Below are 26,139 nucleotides of genomic sequence, written 5' to 3' on the forward strand. Positions count from 1 at the left end.
ACACATTGCAGCTCTTGATTGATTGATGGATAGTTTATTGTTGCAAGTAAACAACAAAGGAGGAGGGAGGAGCATGCCATCCCAACCCCCAGGCAGTACAGTGTGTGATTATACAACTAGAAGCTCTGAACCAATGAGTTAGGAGAGTAAAAGATACTGTTCAGAGAGCCCCATGGTTAGGGTTCTTTAATGTCCGACGGAAGAACACTGACACGATGAACACAATAATCCCCTTTGAGAGCACCTATTGCTGACACACACATAGAGAGCCATGTTGAAAAGTCACACCCAAACCATCACTAGAGAAGACCCAAATGAGATTGAGGGACTGACTTGTGACCTGACATGATAGACTTTGTAAGACTGATGACCTTCTGTAACCTTGTATGGTTTGAGACTGATGGATTGACTCTTATGATCTTATATGCTTTGTGAGACTGAGATTAATTATTTAGTGACCTTTTATGATTTGTGCAACTGATGGACTGATTATTTTGTGACCAGATCCTTGAATTGGTCTATCTCTTCCTTCTCAACATCCCGAATCTTACTGCCATTTTAAACTACTCTACTTGAAGGTAGATAACATACCAAACAACAGAAAACACATGGTAGATAACATACCAAAACAGCACCACATTTTCTCCGACTCCTAATTTGTAGCTTAGAATAGCCTCCTCTGTCTTGCTCCTTCACAATGATCAAATATCCGTTCTTCTTCTTTGTCTTGAGAGCTTATACATTCTTCTTCTTGTGAGACATATATTGCTTCAAATTGCTGCATAGTAAGACACCATTGGAATATATAAAGAGACTGTGGCTTGGGGTTTAAGACTGGGTGCCTTCCCCGACATAATGCTACATCACTAGGGTTCAAACTACCTCTCCCTGACTCTACACTTTCACAGTTTGACACATAAACCCACTAGAGCTAAACCATCACACCCTCAATGCCAATACATACACAGATATTAACCCGGTAGCTGCGGGGATCACGTTTCTTAAAGGCCCCTCTAAGCGAGAAAAATGAGAAAAAATCATCACTCACACAAACCATTTCATAACATATATCAATTCAATTGTGATCAGTTTATGCAGCATCTATTTTTGGGGGGTTTATATCATGGTAAAAATCTGGCCCATCGCTGGTTACACGGTAAAGCCACAAATTTGGCCCGTCGCTGCTACTGGGTTAATAGACTGCTAACAACATTCTAGCTAGTCTTGTCCTTCCTGTTAGTGTGTGTAAGTACTAACTCTACACAGATATGCCTACTCAGTTTCCTACCAACATTCTATACACTCTCTCTCTCCACATCTATTCCCTATTGGAGATGTTAACAGTTCAGTAGTTCACAATCATCATTCTATAATAGTCATAAATACACTTGAGACACTTTTCATCAACAAATAGAGGAACATATAACACTCCTTTTGATCCTTTCCCATATCTTCTTTCTTTCGCTTTATGCTTCCCCACAGAATCACACAACACACACACACCTTATTAAAATCCTTACCCCTCATTCACCTAGCGGATATTAAGTGACTGCTAACAACCTTCTCTCTAGTCTTGCCATTCCTGTTTGTGTCTGTCAGTACTACGTAACTCAACACACATATGCCTAGACAGTTTCCTACCTACATTCTATACACTCTATCTCTCCACATCAATTCCCTACTGGATACGTTAACAGTTCAGTAGTTCACAATCATCATTCTATAAGTCATAAATACACTTGACACTTTTCATCAACAAACAGAGGAACATGTAGCACTCCTTTTGATCCTTTCCCATATCTTCTTTCTTTCCCTTTATGCTTCCCCACAGAATCACACAATACACACCCACCTTATTAACCCGGTAGCAGCAGGGATCATGTTTCTTAATGGTCCCTCCAAGTGAGAAAAATGAGAAAAAATCACCCCTCACACAAACTATTTCATAATATATATCAAAGCATTTGTGATCAGATCATGTATCATCTAATTTGGAGGTTTATATCATGGAACAAATTTGGCCCGTCACTGCTACACGGTAATGCCACAAATTTGGCCCGTCGCTGCTACCAAGCTAAAATCCTTTCCCCTTTCACCTGGCAGATATTAAGTGACTGCTAACAACCCTCTACCTAGTCTTGCCATTCCTGTTAGTGTCTGTCAGTACTAACTCAACACAGATATGCCTAAACAGTTTCCTACCAACACTGTACATTCTATCTCTCCACATCTATGCCCTATTGGAGACAGTCAACAGTTCACAATTACCTCATCATTCTACCCATAACTACACTTGATATACTTTTAACTTTTCCATTAACAAAGAAAAATATCAGTCTATGTATTACACTCCACAATGGACAGTTAATATATGTTACCCTTTTACCATATTATCATCATTCTAGACTTGGAATAAAACTAACTAATATTCTAGCAACACCATCGAAGGTAATATATAGTTCTGTTATAATTCACAATCCACAACAACTTCACTATAACTTCTCACCATATTCTCATCTTAAACTAATACTCCAGCTTCGCCATCAAAATCACCAGGCAAAATATGGTGTTCTCTTACATTTTACACTCCATAACAGACCTCACTATAACCTTTCACCAAATTATCACCATTCCCCACTTGAAATATAGCTGATACTCCAGCTTCACCATCAAAATCACCAGGCAAAATATGGTGTTCTTTTACATTTTACACTTCTTTAACAGACCTCACTATAACCTTTCACCAAATTATCACCATCCTCCACTTGAAATATAGCTGATACTCCAGCTTCATCAAAATCACCAAGCAAAATATGGTGTTCTCATACATTTTACACTTCATAACAGACCTCACTATAACCTCTCACCATATAATCACCATCGTACATTTGAAATGTAATTGATACTCGAGCTTCACCATCAAAATATAGTTTTCTGGTATATTTCACAATCCTCCTTGCTTGTGGTGTGAGTAGAATGGATGGAATGAGTAATGAAAGTGTGTACGAGCGTTTTGGAATGTGTCACGGGGGTGAAGGGAAGAAGTGAAGCAACAGACTTTAAAGTGGTTTAGCAACATGGAGCAAATGGAGGAGAGTAAGATGACCAGAAGGGTGTATGTGAGTGAGATAGAGGGAGGGAATGCTAGAGGACGACCTCCAGTGAAATGGAGGGATAGGGTGCAAGAGTACGTTAGGGAGAGGGGGGAAAGATCTTTGAGAAACTTTGAGCAGGCAAGGAGGGAGTGTCTGGATAGAGAAAGTTGGAAGTTCTTCTGCCGTGGCCATCCCCTGGTGGGAGCTCCTAGGAGAAGGCGTCGATGAAATGATGATGATGAAATCACAATCCACAACAAATCTCACCATAATTTCTCACCATTATTATCATCCTCCTACACTTATAATAAAACTAATACTCTGACATCACCATTAAAAGGCAAAATATAGTGATGTTACAATTTACAATCCACAAGAGAGCTCACCACAACCTTTCACCATATCCTCACCATCCAAAAATCAGGACAGAATGGACTAAATATTCTAGCACCACCATCAAAGGCATAATATGGTGCTGATAAAATTTACAATCCACAATGGACCTCACTATCACCACTCACCATATTCTCATCTACAATCATGATAGAATTAACAAAGACAAAATATGGTGCTCTAATACACTCTACAATCCACAACAGACTTCTTTATAATCTCTCAATACTTCTACAAAACATAGATATCTCACTTTCTCACTACCACCAAAATTAAGATCACACGAATCATGAGTTTCTTTAAGTACAGCCACGGCCTTCATTTCAGGTAATCCTATCTAAATCTTGGTCTATCACTGTCTTCTATCTGTTGCTCTGTTTTAAGTACACACAGATGGCTATTTAAGTATACTGTGTTTCGTAAGAGTGACGGAAGAAGGTTAAATAAGTAGTGAATGAGAGTAGAGAGTGAAGAGGAGTTGCCATTTCTCTGTGTTCAACCATCTTCACACCTGTTTCTTATTGTCCTTTCCTTAACAAATTCACCTTTTCTTCCTTTTAGCATATCAGTTATTCTTTTGACTATTCTTTCCCTGTTCCTTCCTTTTGTTCCTATACCTCATCATCACACCTCTCTTAACCTTTCCTTCCTTTTAGCATATCATTTATCCATTCAACTAATTCTGTCCCCTTTCCTTCCTTTTGTTCCTTTAGCTTATCATTACACCTCTCTACCCTCTCTACAGTCTCTTTTCTTACTTTTTTTATCTCACCTATTACCTTTTCCTCCCCTTTTTTGTCTGTACCTCTTAGCTTTCTATTTCTACTTTGTTTCCTTCAGCTCAATAAATAAGCTCCTAACATTAAAATTATCCCCCATTTCCCATTTGTTTCCCTTATCTTAGTCAGTCATCTTTTGAGCTTTTCCCTAGTCTCTTTTTTTCCCCCTTTATCCTATCCCACAATACATAACAACTTCCTATCATAATGTTCATCCCCCATTTCCCCTTCCCTTCCCTTATCTTAATACCCCTTTGAGCTTCTCCCTTACTCATATTTCCCTTTATACTTTCCCATAAGACCACATAATACCCACCCATCATATTAGAACCATTCCCCCATTTCACCTAGCCCATACACCTACCCATTTGAGCCTCACCCAAGCCTCCCTTTCCTTCCCTTCCCACCAACTCACCCAACCACCCACCCACCCACCCTAATAAAATAATGCCCCCCCCCCCCCCATTTCACCCTATTCCCCCGGCCTATAGCTCTTGATGTGAGGGAGTAGGGGGTCCTTTAGGGTGTGGTGGTGGGTGAAGCCTTAGCCAGCTGATGTGTGACCTGACGTGCTCCGCGGCCTCCCCCACCAGCGCCAGGAACTCGTCTTCGTCAAAGTGGTAATTGGTGAACTTCTGATGTGCGCCCCCCTCGGGATGGTGACCCTGGGACGAACCGAGGAAAAGGATGGGAAATAAGTATCAACTGAGCAAGAAAATAAATGAATAAAGGATGAATACTGTCTTGCTATAGTATGTACATTCAAGTGAGAAAAGATAAGTTGGAAAGTTTTGTTTAGTCGGCGCAACATCTGTGGTCACATGCCGGAAGAAAAGATAAGTAATGCAAATGAAAGGTAAAGTGTGTGTGGCATGGACCAAGGAAAAGGATGGAAAGTATGTGTATGAATCGAGTGTAAAAATGAAATTAATAAAGGATGAAAATTGTAGTGCTATAGTTATGTCCATTCTAGTGAGGACATATAAGTAGTGCAATTGAAAAGCTAAGCGTGTGATGTGAGTTGTGGGTATGTGAGGAGGGGGAAGAAGGAGCTATGGTGGAAAGGAAAGGGGATGATGGAAGTGTTAATCGATATCTCAAGTTACTTTTGTTATAATAGTGTCATGTTCCTCCTCCTCCTCCTTCTCTTCCTCCTCAGTCATTAAATACACTAAACTGTCTAAATCACTTCCAGTCTTCGTTTACTAATGTACCTATTCGTAAAAATCTTGATCACACCAGACATGAACAAATAAACACACAAAATAATAAGTATACAAGTTGATTATAATAAAAGTTAATAAGTATACAAGTTGATTATAATAAAAGTTAATAAGTATACAAGTTGATTATAATAAAAGTTAATAAGTATACAAGTTGATTATAATAAAAGTTAATAAGTATACAAGTTGATTATAATAAAAGTTAATAAGTATACAAGTTGATTATAATAAAAGTTAATAAGTATACAAGTTGATTATAATAAAAGTTAATAAGTATACAAGTTGATTATAATAAAAGTTAATAAGTATACAAGTTGATTATAATAAAAGTTAAGCCCATTAATAACAAACAAAACAAAACAAAACAAAACAAAACAAAAAAGCTGAAGACAAACACCCCCTATAAACTCCTCCCCTTCTTTCATCCCTTTACCACTCCCCTTTCAACCCCATAATACACCCCTTTCAACCTCACAACAACCACCCCCTTCACCCCCACTCCACACTCACCTCGTCCTCAGGGGTCAGCTTGGAGGGGTCACGCCAGGTCAGGTACTTGACCCCCCTGATTCTGGCAAGGTCCTGATAACAATTAGCATCCCCGCAGTTGTACCTGGAGGTTGTTAGGGAACCACAGGTGAGGCAGACACAGGGAAGGGGAGTGATCATGTCAAAGGATCTTACTTCATTTATATCTATACTTCATCTATCTATATTATATTATTCTCTCTCTGACCAATGCCTCTTGTGCACTTTTAAATGACTCAACTCTTTATATTAATCACAAGTACTTATAAGGTCTTACTTCATCTATATCATTCTCTCAGATCAACCTCTCTTACACACTTTTAAATGACTTAACTCTTTATATTAATCACAAGTGCTTATAAGGTCTTACTTCATCAATATTATTCTCTCAGATCAACCTCTCTTACACACTTTTAAATGACTTAACTCTTTATATTAATCACAAGTACTTATAAGGTCTTACTTCATCTATATCATTCTCTCAGATCAACCTCTCTTACACTTTTAAATGACTCAACTCTTTATATTAATCACAAGTACTTATAAGGTCTTACTTCATCTATATCATTCTCTCAGATCAACCTCTCTTACACACTTTTAAATGACTCAACTCTTTATATTAATCACAAGTACTTATAAGGTCTTACTTCATCTATATCATTCTCTCAGATCAACCTCTCTTACACACTTTTAAATGACTCAACTCTTTATATTAATCACAAGTACTTATAAGGTCTTACTTCATCCATATCATTCTCTCAGATCAACCTCTCTTACACACTTTTAAATGACTCAGCTGTTTATATTATTCAGTAGTTAAATGGATCTTACTTCATCAATATTATTCTCTCAGATCAACCCCTCTTGCACACTTTTAAATGACTCAACTGTTTACATTATTCAGAAGTAAAAAGGATCTTATTTCATCTATATTACTCTCTGATCAGTCCCTCTATACACACACAATCGCAAACACACAAAGTCCCATTTTTCTCAATCATTTCAAGGCTTACACACCTACATAAGCAAAGGCTTTCATAGAGGCTCTGAGTATATTTCCAAGGGCAGTTTTATGAGTCTACTGATAGTTTGACAAGACTTATACACCTTGAATGTGAAAAAAAAACTTATGAGAACCCAACTAATCTCCATTATAACCTGTAGAAATATTTGTTGTGGGGGCTGAAGGCATTTAACCCGGTAGCAGTGACGGGCCAAATTTGTGCCATGATTTAACCCCCCAAGAATAGATGATACATAAACTGATCACAAATGCTTTGATATATATTTTGAAATGGTTTGTGTGACTGATGATTTTTTCTCATTTTTCTCACTCAGAGGGACCATTAAGAAACATGATCCCCGCTGCTACTGGGTTAAGAATACTGACCAAAATACACACACACACACACACACACACACACACACACACACACACAAAAAAAAAAAAAAAAAAAGAATTCCCACTCACAGCTCAAAGACCACCGCCCAGTCAGGAAGGAAGAGGAGGTGGGTAAGGCCAGCCCCGTGCATGCCTATGAAGATGTCACTCCACTGGTCCTGCAGCAGCTGATGGCGGAAGTCCATCTTGTGGGTGTACTCCGCCTAAGAAGAAGTGAGAGAGGCTGGGTGAGGTGAAGGTTGGAGACGGAGGAGAAAAGAGAGGAAAGGAGAGGGCAGGAGGAGAGGATAGGAGATGTGAGGAAAGAAAAGAGGAAAGGAGCACTGAGAAGAAAAACAAGGGGAGGTGAGAAATGAAAACGAAGGAGAACAGAGGTGAAAAAAAGAAAAGAGGAAAGGGGCACTGGGAAAAAAAAGGGGGAGGTGAGAAATGAAAAGAAAGGAGAACAGAAGTGAAAAAAGAAAAGAGAAAGGAGAACTGGGAAGAAAAAAAAGGGGGAAGAGAAATGAAAAGAAAGGAGAACAGAGGTGAAAAAAAAAAGAGAAAAGATGAGAGGGGAAGGAATAACATAAAACAGCATAATATAAAGACAAACAAATCAATCTTGAATGAAAAAATAATAAAATAACAGAAAAATGAGTGTACTGGAAGAAGAAGAGAGGAGGAGGAGGAATAACAATAAACCAAAAAAACAATATATGAAAACAAATACATATATCAGTCTTGAAAAATAAAGAGAAAATCATAGAAAAGTAGGAGTGTATGGAAACCTAAAGCACAAACATGGAGAGAAATTCAGAGCTATAGATACACAGATACAAAGAATCCAGACTAATAGACACAACAATAAACAAACAGCCCTTACCCTGCGCACTACATAATTCTCATTCCTCTCCAGGGCGTGGATGAGCTGTCGTTCATTGAGGACGCGCCTGTACTTGGTGTCCCGTGAGAGGAGAGTGATGTGTACCCGGCCATCCTCCCGCCCAAACTCCGCCGTCGCCACGCCCAGTCGATGCAGCAGGTGGTGGGAGAAGGCGTGGAATAGGCCGCTCCCCTCACACCCCCACACCTGTTGACGGGAAGGAACGGGTATGGAATCAGAGGAAGGGAATGGACGGATGTGGGGTCAAAGAGAAGGGACAAGTGTGAGATCAGAAGGCAAGGGCATCGCTATCAGTCCTTCTCTCAAACAAAACAGTAATATGTCATCACCAATCACTCTCATCATAATCAAGAGAAGATGGCGCCACTATAAACACTTGCCATGACGGGTTGGGGCTGACTACCATCTAGGCCCCTCAAGGAAAGCCTACCGGAGCTATAGGTATACACATAAAAAAAAAATAAATAAATAAATAAATAAATAAATAAAGAGTCAGTCGCACCAATCTCATACAAAGTCAGAGAAGGGAAGTAAAAAAAAGGGAAGTAAAGAGGCAAGGGAGTAAACTGAACACACACACACACACACACACACACACACAGTTACACCATTATTATTATTGTCATACAGAAACAGAGTGAGGGTGTAAAAAACAGATCACACAACCACGCAAAGGTACATACAATCGGGGTGTTGTAGTAAAGCCCAAAGATCATACGCGGCAGCAGCGGGAACACCACGTTCTTGAAACACACACGCTTGCCTGTGGGGGTGACGAAAACACAAATCACATAAAGAATAATTAATCATATATAATTGCACAGTCAAAACCCAAAACACTGTATGCCAGAAAACTATTGCATCATCTGGCACACATAGACATTGAAAAATAGGTATTATATGAATAAGTTCAGTGTTTTACAAGTAGATGCACGAGTAATCAAGCTAATACTACAAGAATCAGATACATACACAAAGGAAAAACAATAAAAAAGTATTACATGAATAAGTATAGATTAGTATGGAGTTTTATACATAGAAACACATGCAAACAAGCTAATACTAAGAGAAGACAAGCAAAAGAATAACATAATATAAAGACAAATGAATCAATCTTGAATGAAAAAGAGAAAAATAAGAGAAAAACAAGTGTATTGGAAGACAGAAGAGAGGAGGAGGAGGAGGAATAACAATAAAACAAAAAAAAATATGGCCAGTCAACTTAAGGGAAAGATAACAGTCACTCAATTTAAAGGGAAAGATAATGGCCAGTCAGTTCAAGGGAAACACATACCGGTCACATCGTTGAGGTTCCACAGCTGGTTCTTGGTGAAGGCGTCGAAGGCTGCCCCAAAGTTCGACCAGTAGGGAAGCGTCTCCCAAATGATGATCTATTAGGGATGGACACACACTTAACATATCACCAACATCACTATCAATATCATCATAATCACCAATCACTATCATCATAATCATCATCAGTAGCACCAATTTCCCACAAAGTCAGAGAAGGGAAGTAAAAATAAGGGAGGTAAGGAGGCAAGGGAATAAACTGAACACACACTCACACATACACACACAGTTACACCATTATTATCAATATTATCAGTGGCACTTATTTTCCACAAAGGCAGGGTGGGGAGGTAAAAAAAATGAAGGGAAAAGGTAGGGGAGTAAAACGCACACACATACACACTGTTACAGCAAGCCAATCAGGTACGGAGAGATGCAGAAACAGAATGAGAGGTTGAGAGAAAGAAGATATACATACACACATACACACAGTTACAGCAAGCCATTCAGGTACGGAGAGATGCAGAAACAGAATGAGGGGTTGAGAGAAAAAAGATATACACACACACATACACACAGTTACAGCAAGCCAATCAGGTACAGAGAGATGCAGAAACAGAATGAGGGGTTGAGAGAAAAAAGATATACACACACACATACACACAGTTACAGCAAGCCATTCAAGTACGGAGAGATGCAGAAACAGAGAGGTTGAGAGAAAGAAGATATACACACACACATACACACAGTTACAGCAAGCCAATCAGGTACAGAGAGATGCAGAAACAGAATGAGGGGTTGAGAGAAAGAAGTCAGTGATGCACCAGGAAGGAGTGAGGAGGAGGGGGAGTGAGGGGTGGGGGTAGGTGTGTGTCTGACCTTGTTGTCCCTGGAGAAGGCTGAGTGGTGGGTGGTGTTGAGGTGCTGTGAGGCGTACAGGTTCAGGAAGTCGCAGAAGTGGTGGTACATGTTGACGGCTGTGGGAGAGGAGGACAAGGCAATGGTTATTATTTTTCTTTCTTTCCTTCTTTCTGTTTTTTTGTCTCATATATAGAAAACAGACCAAAGGAAATAACACTCACAAAAACGACAAGAGATTATGTATGATGTGATGCAGATAGCTCTTTGTTAATGCAGACTAAGGATGAGTAAATAGTACTTTCTTCCTTCTCTTCCTCAAAAAATAAATAAATAAATAAATAAATAAATAAATGGAAGAGGAAAGAGGACTTGCATGTATGACTTTTTAGATCAGGGACAAAGCAAACGTAACTTCTTGGACAGAGGAAAAAGTGGCCTGTGTACATATATCATTCTCTCTCTTACTTATTAGCATCAATCTTTATGCGGTAGGTTGTGTACATTTCTGCGCATTTAAGGTGTACATAAATCTTCCGGTTACTCACTGGCATCAATATTCATGAGATAGGGTGTGTATAATGTGTACCTATGAAAGTCTTCCTGTTACTTATTATCATCAATCTTCATGAGGTAGTTTATGTATAATGTTGTGTATATAATCATTCTCACTACTCACTGGCATCAATATTCAAGAGGTCGTCCACGTATAATGTTGTGTGAATAATGTGTACCTATAAAATTCTTCCTGTTACCATTACCATCAATCTGGGTGAGGTAGGTCATGTGTAATTTGTCTATATAAATCTTTGAGCTACTTACTGGCGTCAATCTTCATGAGGTAGGTCGGGGCTTCAATCCACAGGTCACACATCGGGGCCCCACGATGCACTTGCTTCCCCAACTCCACAAAGTGCCTCAGCTCTGGCCCCCACGACTGCAGCGGACTGATCTGGTCGGTGTTGGTCTTCAGGAGCTGCTGGTCCAGGCTGGTGAGGGGTTGTTAGGGGTTAGAGGAAGGGTTTGCTTGCTGTGTTTGGTACCCACTTTCTTCTTAGCATTATTGTCCACAGTTAAATGAAGTTGCTGTTGTGTATGGTTCTCCTTCTTCACTGTGGTCTGTCTAGTGCTATAAATTTGTCATTTCAGTTGTTTTCTTCTTTCTTATTACACCAATCACCATCAAATCTAAACCTGCACACACACATCCCATACACACTTTACATTCCCCAGTAAAAGTGCCTTCGGCTTTTACCTCCAGTGTCCCCCAACCTACACACACCTCACTTTCCTACAACTGAGAGAGCCCGGGTTCGATTCCCGGGCGGAGTGGAAAAATTTGGGCGGCTTTTCCGATACCCTACGCCCCTGTCCACCCAGCAGTGAATGGGTACCAGGTATTAATCGGGGGTTGTGTCCTGTCTCCTGGGATCTGTTCCCTCCTCCTATAATTCCTTCCCTTTCTGTCTCTCTCCGGCATATGACCACAGATGTTGCACCGACTAAACGAAACTTTCCAACTCTTTACCTCATTTTCCTTACTATACACACATTCACACACCTCAGTTCCCCCACTAGAAGCAGTCTGGGCCCCTATCTACAGTTTCCCTACCCATGTACACCCAACTTTCCCTAGCCACCCCCTCCCCCTGACTTTCCTCAACAAAAGCACTACCTGGGCCCTTACCTGCAGTGCCCCCCAACCTGGCCATAGTCGAGTACATCCATGTGGTAGTGTACGGGCTCCTGGCGGTGCAGCAGTGGCCTGAAGTCCATGTAGATGTTCCTCCCTCGGCAGAACCTGAGGTGGTTACTGCACTCCAGCCATGAGTCCCCCTGGAGAATGTGGAGGAGTGGAAGGGGTGGATGAGTAATGGAATGGGAAGTGAAATGGGTATGGGGTGTTTTTTGTAGTGGTATGTTGGTGTGGGAGTGAGAATGAGAGGATGGGAGTGTGTGTATCTAACAGCATTGGAGGTTGAAAATTGGGAAACAGTACTATATGAGTTGAAAACATTAACAATAAGTGCAAAAAAATAATACACTGAAAACAGATAAACCAGCTCTCTCTAAACCATAAAAAAAGGACTTAAGAGTATCAATATAAACCACCAACATTCATTTTTGGCTTTAAGAATGAACTGTGGAGAGATGAACCAGATAAACCAGATATTACAGCAAGGGAGATTAAAAGATGGGGTGTGCAGAAGTACCAAAAAAATAAGTGAAAACAAATAAACCACCTCTTTCTAAACCATGAAAAAACAGACCTTATAGCACTGGAGGTAAAAAAAAAGGCCATAAAAATACACCAAAAAATATAATAATAATGAAAACAGATCAAACTAGCTCTCTCCAAATTATGTGAGATGAAACTAAAACAAAATAAAATAAACAGGACTTATTTATTTATTTTTTTTACAGCTAAGGAGACAGTTCAAGGGCGTAAAGAAAAATATATATAAAAAAGCCCGCTACTCACTGCTCCTGAATAGAGATCAAACAAAGGAGTGTCCAAAAAGAGAGGTCAATTTTGGGAGGAGAGGTATCGACATTAACCTTCAGTATTTGCTTCTGACCTTCAAGTAAGCCAAGGAGAGACAGTTTACGACCTTACTCCCTCTCCCCCCACCAACACCTCGGCACCTCTGCCTCACCTGTTGCTGTGGCTGGCAGTAGACCTTGAGCTGCTCCCTCTGCTCCTTCACGTAGCCAAAGTCCGCCTGCTTGAAGAAGGTGGTCACTTGCTCCTCTTTCGTCTTCACCCATCCTGATGACGAGATGAGAGACTGATGAACTGGTTGACTGGTTGACAGACTGACTAATTGACTATCTGATTGAGTAATTGATTGGTTGGCTGACTGATTGACTGGATTGTTGGCAAATTAACTGACTGACTGATTGACTAACTGAGTAAGTGTTTGATTGATGAACTGGTTGATTGGTTGACGGACTGACTAATTGACTATCTGATTGAGTAATTTATAGGTTGGCTGACTGAGTGATTGGTTGACTGATTGACTGAGTTGTTGGCTAATTAACTGACTGATGGAATAATTGCCTGACTGATTGACTAATTGACTGAGTGTTTGACTGATTGACTGACTGACTGACTGACCGACTGACATAGAAGTTTAGATAGATAACTGTTTCCCCTTTGTCCTCACCCACACCGACTTTTCTTCTTTCTTTTTCACACCAGAGGAAGCAGTCAAGGGCAAACATAAAAAGCAACAGGAAACTCCCCCCCCACAAAATTACTGCTCCCCACGCCGAAAAGTGGTAGAGAATGACAAAGGATTATCCATAAACAGTCAGAGAGGTGTCTTGATATTCATAGTCATAGCAAGGTGGAAATACAGACAAAGGAAGCAGCAGGAGGTTTAGGAAGTTGATATAAAAGAAGCAGTTACTCAGTACAATGAAGAAGTTAACCCGGTAGCAGCGACAGGCCAAATTTGTGGCTTTACGTGTAGCAGTGATGGGCCAAATTTGTGCCATGATTTAAACCCCCCAAAATAGATGATGCATAAACTGATCACAAATGCTTTGATATATATTATGAAATGGTTTGTGTGAGTGATGATTTTTTCTCATTTTTCTCGCTTAGAAGGACCATTAAGAAACATGATCCCTGCTGCTACCGGGTTAAACCACCATAAAAATAACGGATTGACTGACTGAGTTAAGATAGCAGTTAAGGTTGGAAGATAAAAAAAGACACAGAAGCAGGAAACTAGTGTAAATCAGGTCGCCAAAAACTTGACTGATTGACTGACTGCTGCAGAAAAAGGTTTGGTCAGAAGACTGAAAAATGTGAATGCAGTAAAATATTTTGTTTTATTCTTCTTACTTTTTTTTTTTTTTTGCTTCTTCCTATTCTATTAATTACTAGGAGAAGAAAGAGGAGAAAATATGCACAAATTAAGAGCAGAAAAAGTCAATGAAGAACAGAAGAGGAAGGAAGAAACAAAAAAAGAAAGAGAGGTAGCTATATGTAGAGGAAAAAATGAGTGTTTAAATCTTGTACAAACTGAAGAATAACCGTAACAAAAAAGCAGCATCACCAAGACAACACCAACACCACCACCACCACGGAGGAGAGACTCACCCCGCGCATCCCCAGGACAGGAGGGCTGGCTGTAGGACCTGCCACCCCCGCACCCCTTCTCGTGACCCCAGCAGGCAGGCCGGTCAAGGTGCTTCTGTGGGGAGGGAGGGAGGTTAATAGTGATGATGATGGTGATGATGATGGTGGAAGTAATAGTGCCAATAATGATGATGACGTTGGTGGTAATAATAAAAATGAACACACAATTGATGACAGCGGGTCTTTTCTGTATCTTTTTTCTTGCCTTTGAGCTATCTCCTTTTACATATAAATGAACAAATAAATAATTATATAATGAAGAAATAAATATATATCACGAGTAGGGTGGTAAAGTTCCCAGGAATTTTGAGCTGGGAAACTTTCCATGGCTTTTTTTTTAGACTGAGGTTATTGCTGCCTATTAAGACTTCAGTTTTAGGAGACTGTTAGTGAATGTCCCTTAGCCCAGTGGTGGTGCAGGCAGGACTGTTTAAGGGATGCCTATTGAGGCACATTCCGCCCTTTGGTTAACCTAGCCTGACAAAATCATAAAGTTACTATACGTCTTGACTCAGAAAAATCATCAATTCTCCCTTACAAAATAAGACTTTCTATATAACACAGTGAAGGCTTTCTTTGTTAATCTATGCTTTAGGTGTCTGGAGATCATGTGTATGAAAGTGTATGGAAATACAATTTTTGTTGCTTAAAACTTCTTAATTATTACTTATATAAACCAAAATTGGTTTGTTTATTAATATAAATTCACATGAAAAACTGAAAAATCCCAAAAATTCCCAAAATTCCGAGATACTTTCCTTGGAAAGTTTCCATTTTCCCGGAAACTTTCACACCCTTTGCAACCCTAATCAGGAGTTAGACCAATATCCAACAAATACATTACATAACAAAACATTACTTCACACTGCAATGAAAAATAAATAAAAAAGAAATAATAAAAGTAATAATAATAATAAAAAGTAAAAACATCCATCATAAGTTAGAGCAATATCAGGCAAACAAATAACACAAAACTTTACTTGGCACCAAACCAAACTACCTTTCTTCACACCTACATAACCCTATCCTTCCTCACACCCAAATCACTTTCCTTTCTGCGCTCACCTTGAAGGGACAGGTGTCACTGGCCCGGCACTCCTCGGCCAGGTGAGGGTCGTTAGCCAGCACGTAGGGCAGGTGTTCGGGGTGCAGGTTGAGGTGGAGCCAGCGGTCATCCCCAAGCAGCCCCGGCACCAGCACCACCACTGCCACGCACACCCACACCCACGGCACTCCCTGCATCCTCACTCACCGCTGGGAGAGAAGATAAGCAGGGGGGTAAATTAGAGATGGGTAGGTGGGTAAATTAGATGGGTAGGTGGGTAAATTAGATGAGTAGCTGGGTAAATTAGATGGGTAGCTGGGTAAATTAGATGGGTAGGTGGGTAAATTAGATGAGTAGCTGGGTAAATTAGATGGGTAGCTGGGTAAATTAGATGGGTAGGTGGATAAATTAGATGAGTAGCTGGGTAAATTAGATGGGTAGCTAGATGGGTAGCTGGGTAAATTAGATGGGTAGGTGGGTAAATTAGATGGGTAGGTGGGTAAATTAGATGGGTAGCTGGGTAAATTAGATGGGTAGGTGGGTAAATTAGATGGGTAGCTGGGTAAATTAGATGGGTAGGTGGGTAAATTAGATGGGTAGCTGGGTAAATTAGATGGGTAGCTGGGTAAATTAGATGGGTAGGTGGGTAAATTAGATGGGTAGCTGGGTAAATTATATGGGTAGGTGGATAAATTAGATGAGTAGCTGGGTAAATTAGATGGGTAGCTGGGTAAATTAGATGGGTAGGTGGGTAAATTAGATGGGTAGCTGGGTAAATTAGATGGGTAGGTGGGTAAATTAGATGGGTAGCTGGGTAAATTAGATGGGTAGGTGGGTAAATTAGATGGGTAGCTGGGTAAATTAGATGGGTAGGTGGGTAAATTAGATGGGTAGCTGGGTAAATTAGATGGGTAGGTGGGTAAATTAGATGGGTAGCTGGGTAAATTAGATGGGTAGCTGGGTAAATTAGATGGGTAAATTAGATGGGTAGGTGGGTAAATTAGATGGGTAGCTGGGTAAATTAGATGGGTAGGTGGGTAAATTAGATGGGTAGGTGGGTAAATTAGATGGGTAGGTGGGTAAATTAGATGGGTAGCTGGGTAAATTAGATGGGTAGGTGGGTAAATTAGATGGGTAGGTGGTTAAATTAGATGGGAAATTAGATGGGTAGGTGGGTAAATTAGATGGGTAGCTGGGTAAATTAGATGGGTAGCTGGGTAAATTAGATGGGTAGCTGGGTAAATTAGATGGGTAGCTGGGTAAATTAGATGGGTAGCTGGGTAAATTAGATGGGTAGCTGGGTAAATTAGATGGGTAGCTGGGTAAATTAGATGGGTAGGTGGGTAAATTAGATGGGTAGGTGGGTAAATTAGGTGGGTAGGTGGGTAAATTAGATGGGTAGGTGGGTAAATTAGATGGGTAGGTGGGTAAATTAGGTGGGTAGCTGGGTAAATTAGATGGGTAGCTGGGTAAATTAGATGGGTAGGTGGGTAAATTAGATGGGTAGGTGGGTAAATTAGGTGGGTAGGTGGGTAAACTAGAGGAGATGGGCAGGTTGGTAAGCTGGAAATGATGCGTAAGAAGGTAAACTTTTTTTCTTTCACCATAAACAGTGAAAAAAAATTAAAATAAGGATGAAGATTGTTTTTGCAAGCACAATTTTAAAGTGAAATAAAGGAAATATGGATGAAGATATAACTAGGTACGGTATACAGTGAAATAAAGAAAATATATATGATGAAGAACATGTCTTATACTGACAGCAAAAATAAATAAATAAATAAATAAATAACAATAATCATCTGTATTTCCTCCTGCCTACGACTTGAACTCTTTCAAGAGGAGGGTATCAGGATACCTCTCTTCCCGAAACTGATCCCTCTTTCGGCCACCTCTTTGGATTCTTTATAGGAGCAGCGAGTAGCGGGCTTTTTTTTTAACTATTGTTCCCTTTTTTGTGTGCCCTTGATCTGTCTCCTTTGATGTAAAAAAAAAAAAAAAAAAAAAAAAAAAAAAAAAAATATCATAACTCACAACAAACACAGAAGACTAATTATTTTTATACACTTCCATCTGATAGCTGCTTGAGTGGTTATTTAAATGAATGGTTGTATATGGTAACAAACCAAACGTACACTTCAACATAATTTCCCAGGTAATACACAACCTCGACATCACCTGTTGCACTGACTTTAATAGGGACGCTAGGTACACACATCTCCTACCAGTCTGACATGAGTGTGCAGACACTCAACAGGTAGGCATGTCTTGAGTCACTTCCACACTTCTGATTTTCTATGTAAATCTATGTAAACCTCATCAAGCTATACCAGACTTTTCACTTTAGGGTGTCTGGATCTGGCTGGCACCCTAGATCTGGTCAGTGCCTGGTGGGTCACACACACACACACACACACACACACACACACACACACACACACGAGGCATTGATAAGAAACTGAAGAAGAGCGACTGTAGGAGAAACATCAAGAAATACAGTTTTCCATACAGAAGCATAACAACATGGAACGGACTTGACAAGGAGACTGTGTGTGCAAAAACGATTCATGAATTTAAAGCCAAACTGGATAATAAGCGTTATGGAGACGGGACAGCACAAGCCTAGTACAGCTCTTTTCCTGTATTTCACAACTAGGTAAATACAACTAGGTAAATACACACACAGGTAGTGGTGGTGGGCGGTGCTGGTGGTGGTAAAGGGAGTGACTCAGACTAATGGACGAGTGCCAAGTGGATGACATTTGTACCTTACACTCTTACATCACCACACACGTCACTGCTATTCTTTCTTGCTTTTACTTAGGTTAGGTTAAAACTCTTACTTAAATCCTGTTACCTCACCCTGTAAACCACTACCTCAAACTGTGGACACCTGCCTAGGGTTCTGACACCTGAGGAAGGACTAGCCAGGTAAGGTGTGCATGGGTAAGGTAAGCATGAGGTAAGGCCAGGTAAGGTAAGAGGATACACCCACCTGTATCATGTAACCTAACCTATGGGAGAGGTGCGTGGGAGGTGACAACTGACGAAAAAGAGAAAGGGAGAAAAGGAGAGGAGGAGGAGAGAAAGAGAACCCACACCCAACCTCTAACCTATCCAATGTTTCCTCACAGCCACAACCCACACTTCTCATCTCTTCTCTCTCCTCTTCTTCCCATACGCTACAAAGAAAGGAGAGGAGAGACATGGAAAGAACCCGCACCCAACCTCTAACCTATCCCATGTTTCCTCACAGCCACAACCCACACTTCTCATCTCTTCTCTCTCCTCTTCTTCCCATACGCTACAAAGAGAGGAGAGACATGGAAAGAACCCGCACCCAACCTCTAACCTATCCCATGTTTCCTTATAGCCACAACCCACACAATCAAGTCGTTTGCGCAGTAAATTGGAAAGACCAGTAACTAAAACCTTCAAAAATGTGAAGCAAAAGAAGTATCCTATGCAGTACCCATGCTATTTTTTCGGTATATTAGAAGCAGTTGTTAGCTAGATTAACCAATACAAGGAACCAAAGACCCGAAAATAAGAAATATGACGAGTAAAAGACGAAACCCACAACCAAATCTCACCATAACCAACCCCATTCATCCTTCACAACACCAAACCCACACAGAAAACTAACCTCTCTTCTCTAAATCCCACTTCTCATAACCACTACAGGGAAAAAATGAGAATAAAACGAGTAAAACACAAACCCCCAACAAAACCTCACCCCATGTTAGCTTACAACTCCAAACCCACACACACCACTAACCTCTTCTCTCTCCTCTTCCTCCCGGCTCTCACACACTCCTCACTCCCTTCCCCGGCTGTCCAGGACCTGACGCCTCCCTGACATCACCAGTGGTACAAATCCAGCGCCACATGGGACTCCGGCAGGTGGTGGCCATGTGGTGCTTAGGAGCAACATGTCAACTTCAAGTCTCGCCCCCGTACCCCCGTGCCATCATGCCCCCCTGCCCTGCCCTTCCTTAGCCATCCCTTCCCCCCACCTTCCACCCCCTCCCCTGCGTCTTATACACCCGTTATCTTAAGTATTGTGAGGTGTGGAAGGGTTTAATAATGGGGGTTTGGTGTGGTTAGGCATCTGTGGGTCTTGTGATGTCATATTCCCTACACCAATCCAGGAAAGGTTATGTTAGGTAATTAGATTTTGCTTCCCCCACTCTATCCCTTCACCCAGTCCTCTCAAACGCCCATTATTATCACTGTTTTGAGATGTAGAAGGGTTTAATAATGGAGATTTGGTGTGGTTAGGCATCCCTGGGTCTGGTGATGTCATGGTCCCTTCACTAATCCAGGAAAGGTTGTGTTAGGTATAAATTTTAGTTGCTTCCCCCACGTACTCTATCCCTTCACCCATGGTCCTCTCAAACGCCTATTATTACCACTGTTTTAAGGTGTAAAAGGGTTTAATAATGAAGGTTTGGTGTATGTAGGCATCTCTTGACGTTTGGTGGTCACGTTACCCTATTTTGGAAAGCTTGCGTAGGATTTTAATTTCTCAGTTGCCATTCACCTATTCCGCTGTAACACCTCGTAATCTGACTATAATGAGATGTAGAAGGGTTTGATAATGATAGTTTGATGTAGTTAGGTTTTTGTAGACGATTGGGGGTGTCTTAATCCACCAATCGTAAGAAAGCTTGTATAGAAAATTAATTCAGGATCAATTAAGAGTAGCAATTAAGTTCCATAAGATATCCTATATTCTCAATAAATAAGGTATGAAGGGTGTTTGTCAATGGTGAACTGGTGTATCTAGGCATTTATAAACATCTTCATTCATTAAACATAAGAAAGCTTGTATAGGACGTTAGGATCCAAGAATAGTTATTTTTCAACACACTATTCTCGATAAAATAAGGTATATAGAAGTGTTTGTTAATGTGGAGCTGTGTATTTAGGCATTTATAGCCATCAGGTGGTGTCTTCTTCATCCTCCAATCACAGGAAGGCAGCTGTAGGACGTTAGGGATCCTCTTTACTGAGTCGTGACTGTAGGGTCTGTCTGCCTCTCCCTTTCCCCCGCCCCGCCCACTGACCAACCCGCACCGCTGCCTCCAAGGACGCACACACACACACACACACACACACACACACACATGTATATACACATCCTTCCGGTTCAACAGCCTCTATCTCTCTTTTGTCTCTCCAAATCGACTTCAATAAATAAGAGAATAAAAAAAGTTGCAAGAGATATTTTGGCTTGAGTTAGCAGGAAGAAATTATGAAGAAAGATACAGACAAACAGATAGACAGACGGTCAGACAAGTACGCCATAACTCCGTCCTCAAACCTCCTTTTAACCTTCCTCCCTTCCCCCCTTCTTCCCCTCCTCCTCCCCCTCCTCCCTTCCCTCTCCTTCTTCACCCCTTACCCCTCGATCCTTCCCTCTCCCCTTCTTCCCCTCCCCCTGTACCCTCTTCTACCTTCTCCTTTCCTCCACCACTCCTCTCCCCTCTCTTCCCTCACCCTTCCTCCTCCTTCCTTCCCTCCCCTCCTTCTTTCCTTCTTCCCTCCCTTCCCTCACCCCTTCTCCCCTCCCTCCACTCTCCCCCTTCTCCCCTTCCTCCTCTCTCTCCTTCCCTTCTTCCTTCTCCTCGCCTCAAGCTATAAGGGTCAAGGTTCAAGTACACACAAATACCTGAGGATGACATCACCTGTAGCGTACACCTTACCTGCACACACCTTGGCAACGCTGATTTATTAAGGATTATGTAACTCTTGATTGGGTTACCTGGAGAAGGAAGACTTAAGAGGTGCGACAGAGCAGGTTTATAAAGATATGTGTGCCAGAGAAAGTTTATCAATGTGCCAGGTAAGACAAGCTTAAGGTAGGTTTAGGAAGAAGAGATGTATGGTAGAGAGAGTTTTAAATGTTTGGTGTTGTTCAGTTATTCAAAGGAAGAGGAGACAGGTGAAGAATGAAGATTTGTAAAGAGAAAGAGATAGAAGAAATGCCAAATAGGGTGTAGGCATAAACAGGTGAGATATGGTTGCATTTGATGAAAAATAAACGTGAAAGATAATGATATATATCCAAATAGAGGTATGGCATGGTTGTAGTAGAGGAGGAAAAAAAACATGAAAGGTAATAATGTTTGTTTAGGCTACGTAGATATAATATAGTCAAATACACAGGTTAATTTAAGAAACCAAAGGAAAAAAAGAAAGGAAAAAAAGATAATTAATGAGGATAAGTAGCAAAAAGAGAATAGAGAAGAAGGATACTACTACTACTACTACTACTACTACTAATAATAATAATAATAATAATAATAATAATAATAATAATAATAATAATAATAATAATAATGAGGAGGAGAATGAGGGGGGAGAAGAGGAAAATGATACAAGAAAAGAAAGAAAAAGAAGAAGAAAAATCAAGACTAATTCACTATCAAAACAAACAACAGGTAGTCTAATAAACAACAACCAAAACAAACAACGAATGAAAACAACCACCACCACCACCACCACCACCAACCCACTTAGCCACACGTGTTTCCATCGACCCAGAGGTGCCTCGTGATTGGTCTTGTACACACCATGACGGCCAGGGCGCCCTCAAGTAATGGGAAATGTCATCACGCCCTCGGCCCTCCATGGCGACGGGGACGCGGCTACCATGGCAACCAGAGGGAGGAAGGGACGCGGTAACCATGGCAACCGACACGCGCCGCCATCATGCCTGTGTTCGGGTATGTAGTTCGACCCTGACTTTAGATTGCTTTAGTAATATATAACTCCAAAATTACTTAACCATATAGACATCAGAGCTCATATAACTAAATTAAATAGGCTGTGATACATATTTAGGCTAGTTTATGAAGTGTAAATAGGGAAATAAGTCAGTTTGAGAGCAACTATATATAATCATGGAATCGGACAGAAGCACGTGCCTATATTTTTTGATCTCTTCAAGTATAAACACACACATCGTCTGCAAGCCACTCACACACGGGAAAACACGCATACACAGCCCACAGAACCTACAAAACACCCTAACCTTCACCATAACCCACAAAACAACCTCTGAACCACTCAATCCCACCACCAGAGAGGCTAATAAGAAAACAACGTTGATAAGAGAAGGGAACGTATAGGGAGGAGCAAGATGAGAGGGGCGAGTGGCGGAACTGGCAAGCGGGACGTGAGCAACTTGAACCCTGAGGAAGAGAACATCATCAACTTGCTTCCTCGCCGACCCGTGGTACTGAAAAGGGAGAAGAGGTGAGGGGCTGTGCAGGTGTGTGAGAAGGTGGACAGGTGAAGGGGTAAGAGGAAAGTCAGATGTGGATAGGAGGGCGTGAAAAGGGATAAGGCAAAGTTAGATGTGGATATGAAGGTGTGTGAAGATGGATGAAATTGGGATGCAAAAAGGTCAGGTGAGGAGCTGTGCAGGTGTGTGTGAGAAGGTGGACAGGTGAAGGGGTACGAGGAAAGTCAGATGTGGATAGGAAGGGGTGTTGAGAGGGCGTGAAAAGGGATAAGGTAAAGTTAGATGTGGATTTGAAGGTGAGAAAAGAGGATAGATGATATGGAATGAAAAAAATGTCAGGTGAGGAGATGTGAAGGTGGAGAGGTGCAAGGGGATGAAGGAAAAGGTTAGATGTGGATAGGAAAGCCTGTTAAGAGGGCGTGAAAAGGGATAAGGTAAAGTTAGGCGTGGATGGGAAGGTGTGTGAAGAAGATAGGTGAAGGGAGATGAAAAAAGGTCAGGTGAGGAGCTGTGCAGGTGTGTTGAGGTGTACAGGTGAAAAGATTGAGAAAAAGACCAGGTGTGAAGAGGCCAGGTAAAAGTTGATGAAGAAAGTCAGGTGTAGATTAAATTGAGTGAGAATAAGTGTAGAGAAGTAGAGAGTCAGGTGTAAAATGAGATTAAGTGAGAATAGGTGTTAATAAGTGTGTGGAAGGAAAAGACAGGTGTGTGATTCGCTCAGGTGTGGTGTAGAGTGAATACATGTGTGGAATGGACAGGTAAGGTATGAAAGAGGTAAGGAACTGTGCAGAAGTATGTGAAGAGGACAGGTGAAAGAGGAATGAAAAAAAATCAGGTGTGTGAAGGTGGGCAGGTGGAAGAGGAGGAAGAGAGTAAGATATGTGGATGAGAAGTGAAAATAGGTGTGGATATGTATGTGGAAGGAATGAGTCAGGTATAAAAGGAGAAAAAAACAGATGTGGAATAAGAAATAGAATGAAAACAGGTGTGAATATATATGTGCGTGTGGAGTGAGGAATAAGGGACAGGTAAAAGTGTGGATAGAGGAATGAGGAACAAAGAGGATAGTGAAGATAGAACTGAGGAGTAAATAGGAGCGGAGTGAGGAATGAGGAACAGGTAAGAGTGTGTGGAGATAAATGAGGAGGAAAAAAGAGGATGAAAGAAAGAATGAAAAACAGATAAGAGTATGTAAAGAGGAATGAGGAACAAATGAGAGGATGAAGGGAAAAATGGAGAGCAGATTAGTGTTTGGAATGAGGAACAGGTAAGAATGTGGAAAGACAGACAGATAGATAGGTTGACAGACAGGTATAGATCGATAGATATAGGAAATGGATATATATAGATAGATTGTTGGATAGTTAGATATACAGATAGAGAAATAAATAAATAAATAAAGAAAGAAAGAAAGATAGAGAAAAAAAGAACTGTGTGGAAGATTGATATACTGACAGATAGACAGATAGATATAGTTTGCTTGATAGACAGATAGACAGACAGACAGATAAAAAAGAAAGAAAGAAAGAAAAAAAGAAAGAAAAAAAGACTGTGGAAGATTGATAGGCAGATAGATAGATATAGTTTGCTTGATAGATAGATAGATAGACAGATAAAAAAGAAAGAACGAAAGAAAGAAGGAAAGAAAGAAAGAAAGAGAGAAAGAACTGTGTGGAAGATTGATAGACTGATAGATAGACAGATAGACATATATAGTTTGCTTGATAGATAGATAGATAGATAAAAAAAGAAAGAGAAACAGATAAATAAATAAAGAAAGAAAGAAAGAAAGAGAAAGAAAGAACTGTGTGGAAGATTGATAGACTGATAGATAGACAGATAGATAGATATAGTTTGCTTGATAGATAGATAGATAGATACAGATAAAAAAGAAAGAGAAAGAAAGAAGGGAAAAAAAAGAAAGAAAACAAGTATGTGAAATGAGACCAAAATACGTGTTAGATTTAGACAGACATCCAACACCCTCACCACGCCCTCCCACGCCCCCAGGCACGTGTCGCAGCATCACGGGCGTGTGGTGGCGGAGGCGCGGGGGCGGGGGAGCCACGCCACGCTGGGAAAGGCCGCCCCCGCCCGCCCGCCCAGTCCGAGCCATTACCTGAAGAAGAGACAGCGGGACCAGCACCACCACGCCCTCGCCGCCTCCAACCACGCCCGTGTCGCAGGTGTGTGTGTGTGTGTGTGTGTGTGTGTGTGTGTGTGTGTGTGTGTGTGTGTGTGTGTGTGTGTGTGTGTGTGTGTGTGTTTAGGTAGGTTTATTTATTTATCTATTTATTTATTTGTATGTGTAAAGAGGGAAAAAAGAAAGAAAAATGAAAGAAGAAGAGAACGAAGGGAAGGAGAAAGGAAGGAAGGAAGGAAAGAACAATGATATGAATGAATGAAAGAATGAATGAATGAATAATGGAAGAAAGAAAGGGAGTGAGTGAGTGAGGAAGAAAGGAATGGAGGAGTGTGTGTGGGGGGGGAACATCTTGAGGTATAGGGGGGGTTGGGGGGTTTATATTAAGTTAGGTGAGAGTTAAGATGTTAAGATGGGTTGAGGGTAGGTTAGGTTAGTTTAAAATTATAGTAGAATGGAAGCAAAATAAAACCAACATAATATAGAAGAATGGGAGAAGAAACTCAACAGAAAACAGATGAGTGTTAAAAGAAAACCAAAAAGGAGGGAGAAGAACAAAAGGTGGATAAAAACTAAGAAAACAAGGAATGAGTAAGAAGGAGAGAAAGGAGGATAAAGAATAGAAAAATAAACAATAAAACTCGGAAGAACAATAGAACAACTATGAATCAGAACAGGAATGGGATAAGAAGGAAATACACAATAGAGAAAATAAACGAGGTATGTAAAAAAATGAATCAAAGTAAAAATGTATCAGAATAAGAGTAAGAACGAGTATCCATGTGTGTGTAGGAGTAAATTCAAGCTAACCTACTTTTCTCTCTCCTTCTCCTCCTTCTGCACACCGGTCAGCGGAGCGCCCTCACCCATGCAGCAAACGGCCACCTCTCCCCTCACCTGTGGCCTACCCTCCCCCGGACCGAGACAGGTGTGTGGGCGAGTAATTACAGGTGTGAGAGAGAGAGAGAGAGAGATAGATAGAGAGAGAGAGAGAGAGAGAGAGAGAGAGAGAGAGAGAGAGAGAGAGAGAGAGAGAGAGAGAGAGAAACACTAATACAATGAACAATTATACATAGCTATACACAAACACTT

At 40.9% G+C, this 26,139-nt stretch overlaps 2 protein-coding genes and 1 long non-coding RNA gene across 5 annotated transcripts in view; 2 read left to right on the forward strand and 1 right to left on the reverse strand.

Moving 5' to 3' along the window:
* Positions 1-159: 159 nt before the first annotated feature.
* On the reverse strand, positions 160-19,632 carry LOC127005084 (EGF domain-specific O-linked N-acetylglucosamine transferase-like). Of its 3 annotated transcripts, XR_007758267.1 has the most exons (14): positions 19,431-19,632; positions 15,673-15,861; positions 14,569-14,662; positions 13,115-13,227; positions 12,145-12,293; positions 11,280-11,446; positions 10,479-10,576; positions 9,601-9,697; positions 8,990-9,069; positions 8,286-8,492; positions 7,490-7,623; positions 6,001-6,103; positions 2,727-4,932; positions 160-2,599 (listed from the first exon to the last, which is right to left on the reverse strand). XR_007758267.1 is itself a non-coding variant. In XM_050873591.1 (13 exons), the coding sequence occupies exons 2-13, from the start codon at positions 15,847-15,849 to the stop codon at positions 4,753-4,755; spliced, it is 1,599 nt and encodes a 532-aa protein (XP_050729548.1). In that variant the 5' UTR covers positions 15,850-15,861; positions 19,431-19,632; the 3' UTR covers positions 160-4,752. The 3 variants fall into 3 exon arrangements, 2 of the variants coding, with proteins under 2 accessions (XP_050729548.1, XP_050729549.1); XM_050873591.1 differs by having other exon boundaries at positions 160-4,932; XM_050873592.1 differs by lacking the exon at positions 19,431-19,632 and adding an exon at positions 18,648-18,668 and having other exon boundaries at positions 160-4,932.
* Positions 15,831-16,265, forward strand: LOC127005085 (uncharacterized). Its single transcript, XR_007758268.1, has 3 exons — positions 15,831-15,904; positions 16,106-16,147; positions 16,232-16,265. It is a non-coding gene; the product is annotated as an uncharacterized LOC127005085 (long non-coding RNA).
* Positions 19,633-22,621: 2,989 nt separating the features above from the next.
* Positions 22,622-26,139, forward strand: part of LOC127005301 (uncharacterized) — a 6,623-nt gene continuing 3,105 nt past the window's right edge. The window contains exons 1-3 of the mRNA XM_050874092.1: positions 22,622-22,915; positions 24,915-25,090; positions 25,900-25,975. Coding sequence (XP_050730049.1) covers positions 22,800-22,915; positions 24,915-25,090; positions 25,900-25,975 — 368 coding nt within the window. The 5' untranslated portion in view covers positions 22,622-22,799. The remainder of the gene's footprint in view (positions 22,916-24,914; positions 25,091-25,899; positions 25,976-26,139) is intronic.

Source organism: Eriocheir sinensis, chromosome 29, assembly GCF_024679095.1.
Source record: "Eriocheir sinensis breed Jianghai 21 chromosome 29, ASM2467909v1, whole genome shotgun sequence".
Lineage (NCBI taxonomy): Eukaryota > Metazoa > Arthropoda > Malacostraca > Decapoda > Varunidae > Eriocheir > Eriocheir sinensis.

Coding starts and splice junctions, on each gene's coding strand:
- LOC127005084 (XM_050873591.1), bottom strand. CDS start 15,849: ATGCAGGGAGTGCCGTGGGTGTGGGTGTGCGTGGCAGTGGTGGTGCTG. Junction 7,624..8,285: donor AGAATTATGTAGTGCGCAGG/GTAAGGGCTGTT, acceptor ACTTCTTCTTAG/GCGGAGTACACCCACAAGAT. Junction 6,104..7,489: donor TGGGCGGTGGTCTTTGAGCT/GTGAGTGGGAAT, acceptor AACAACCTCCAG/GTACAACTGCGGGGATGCTA.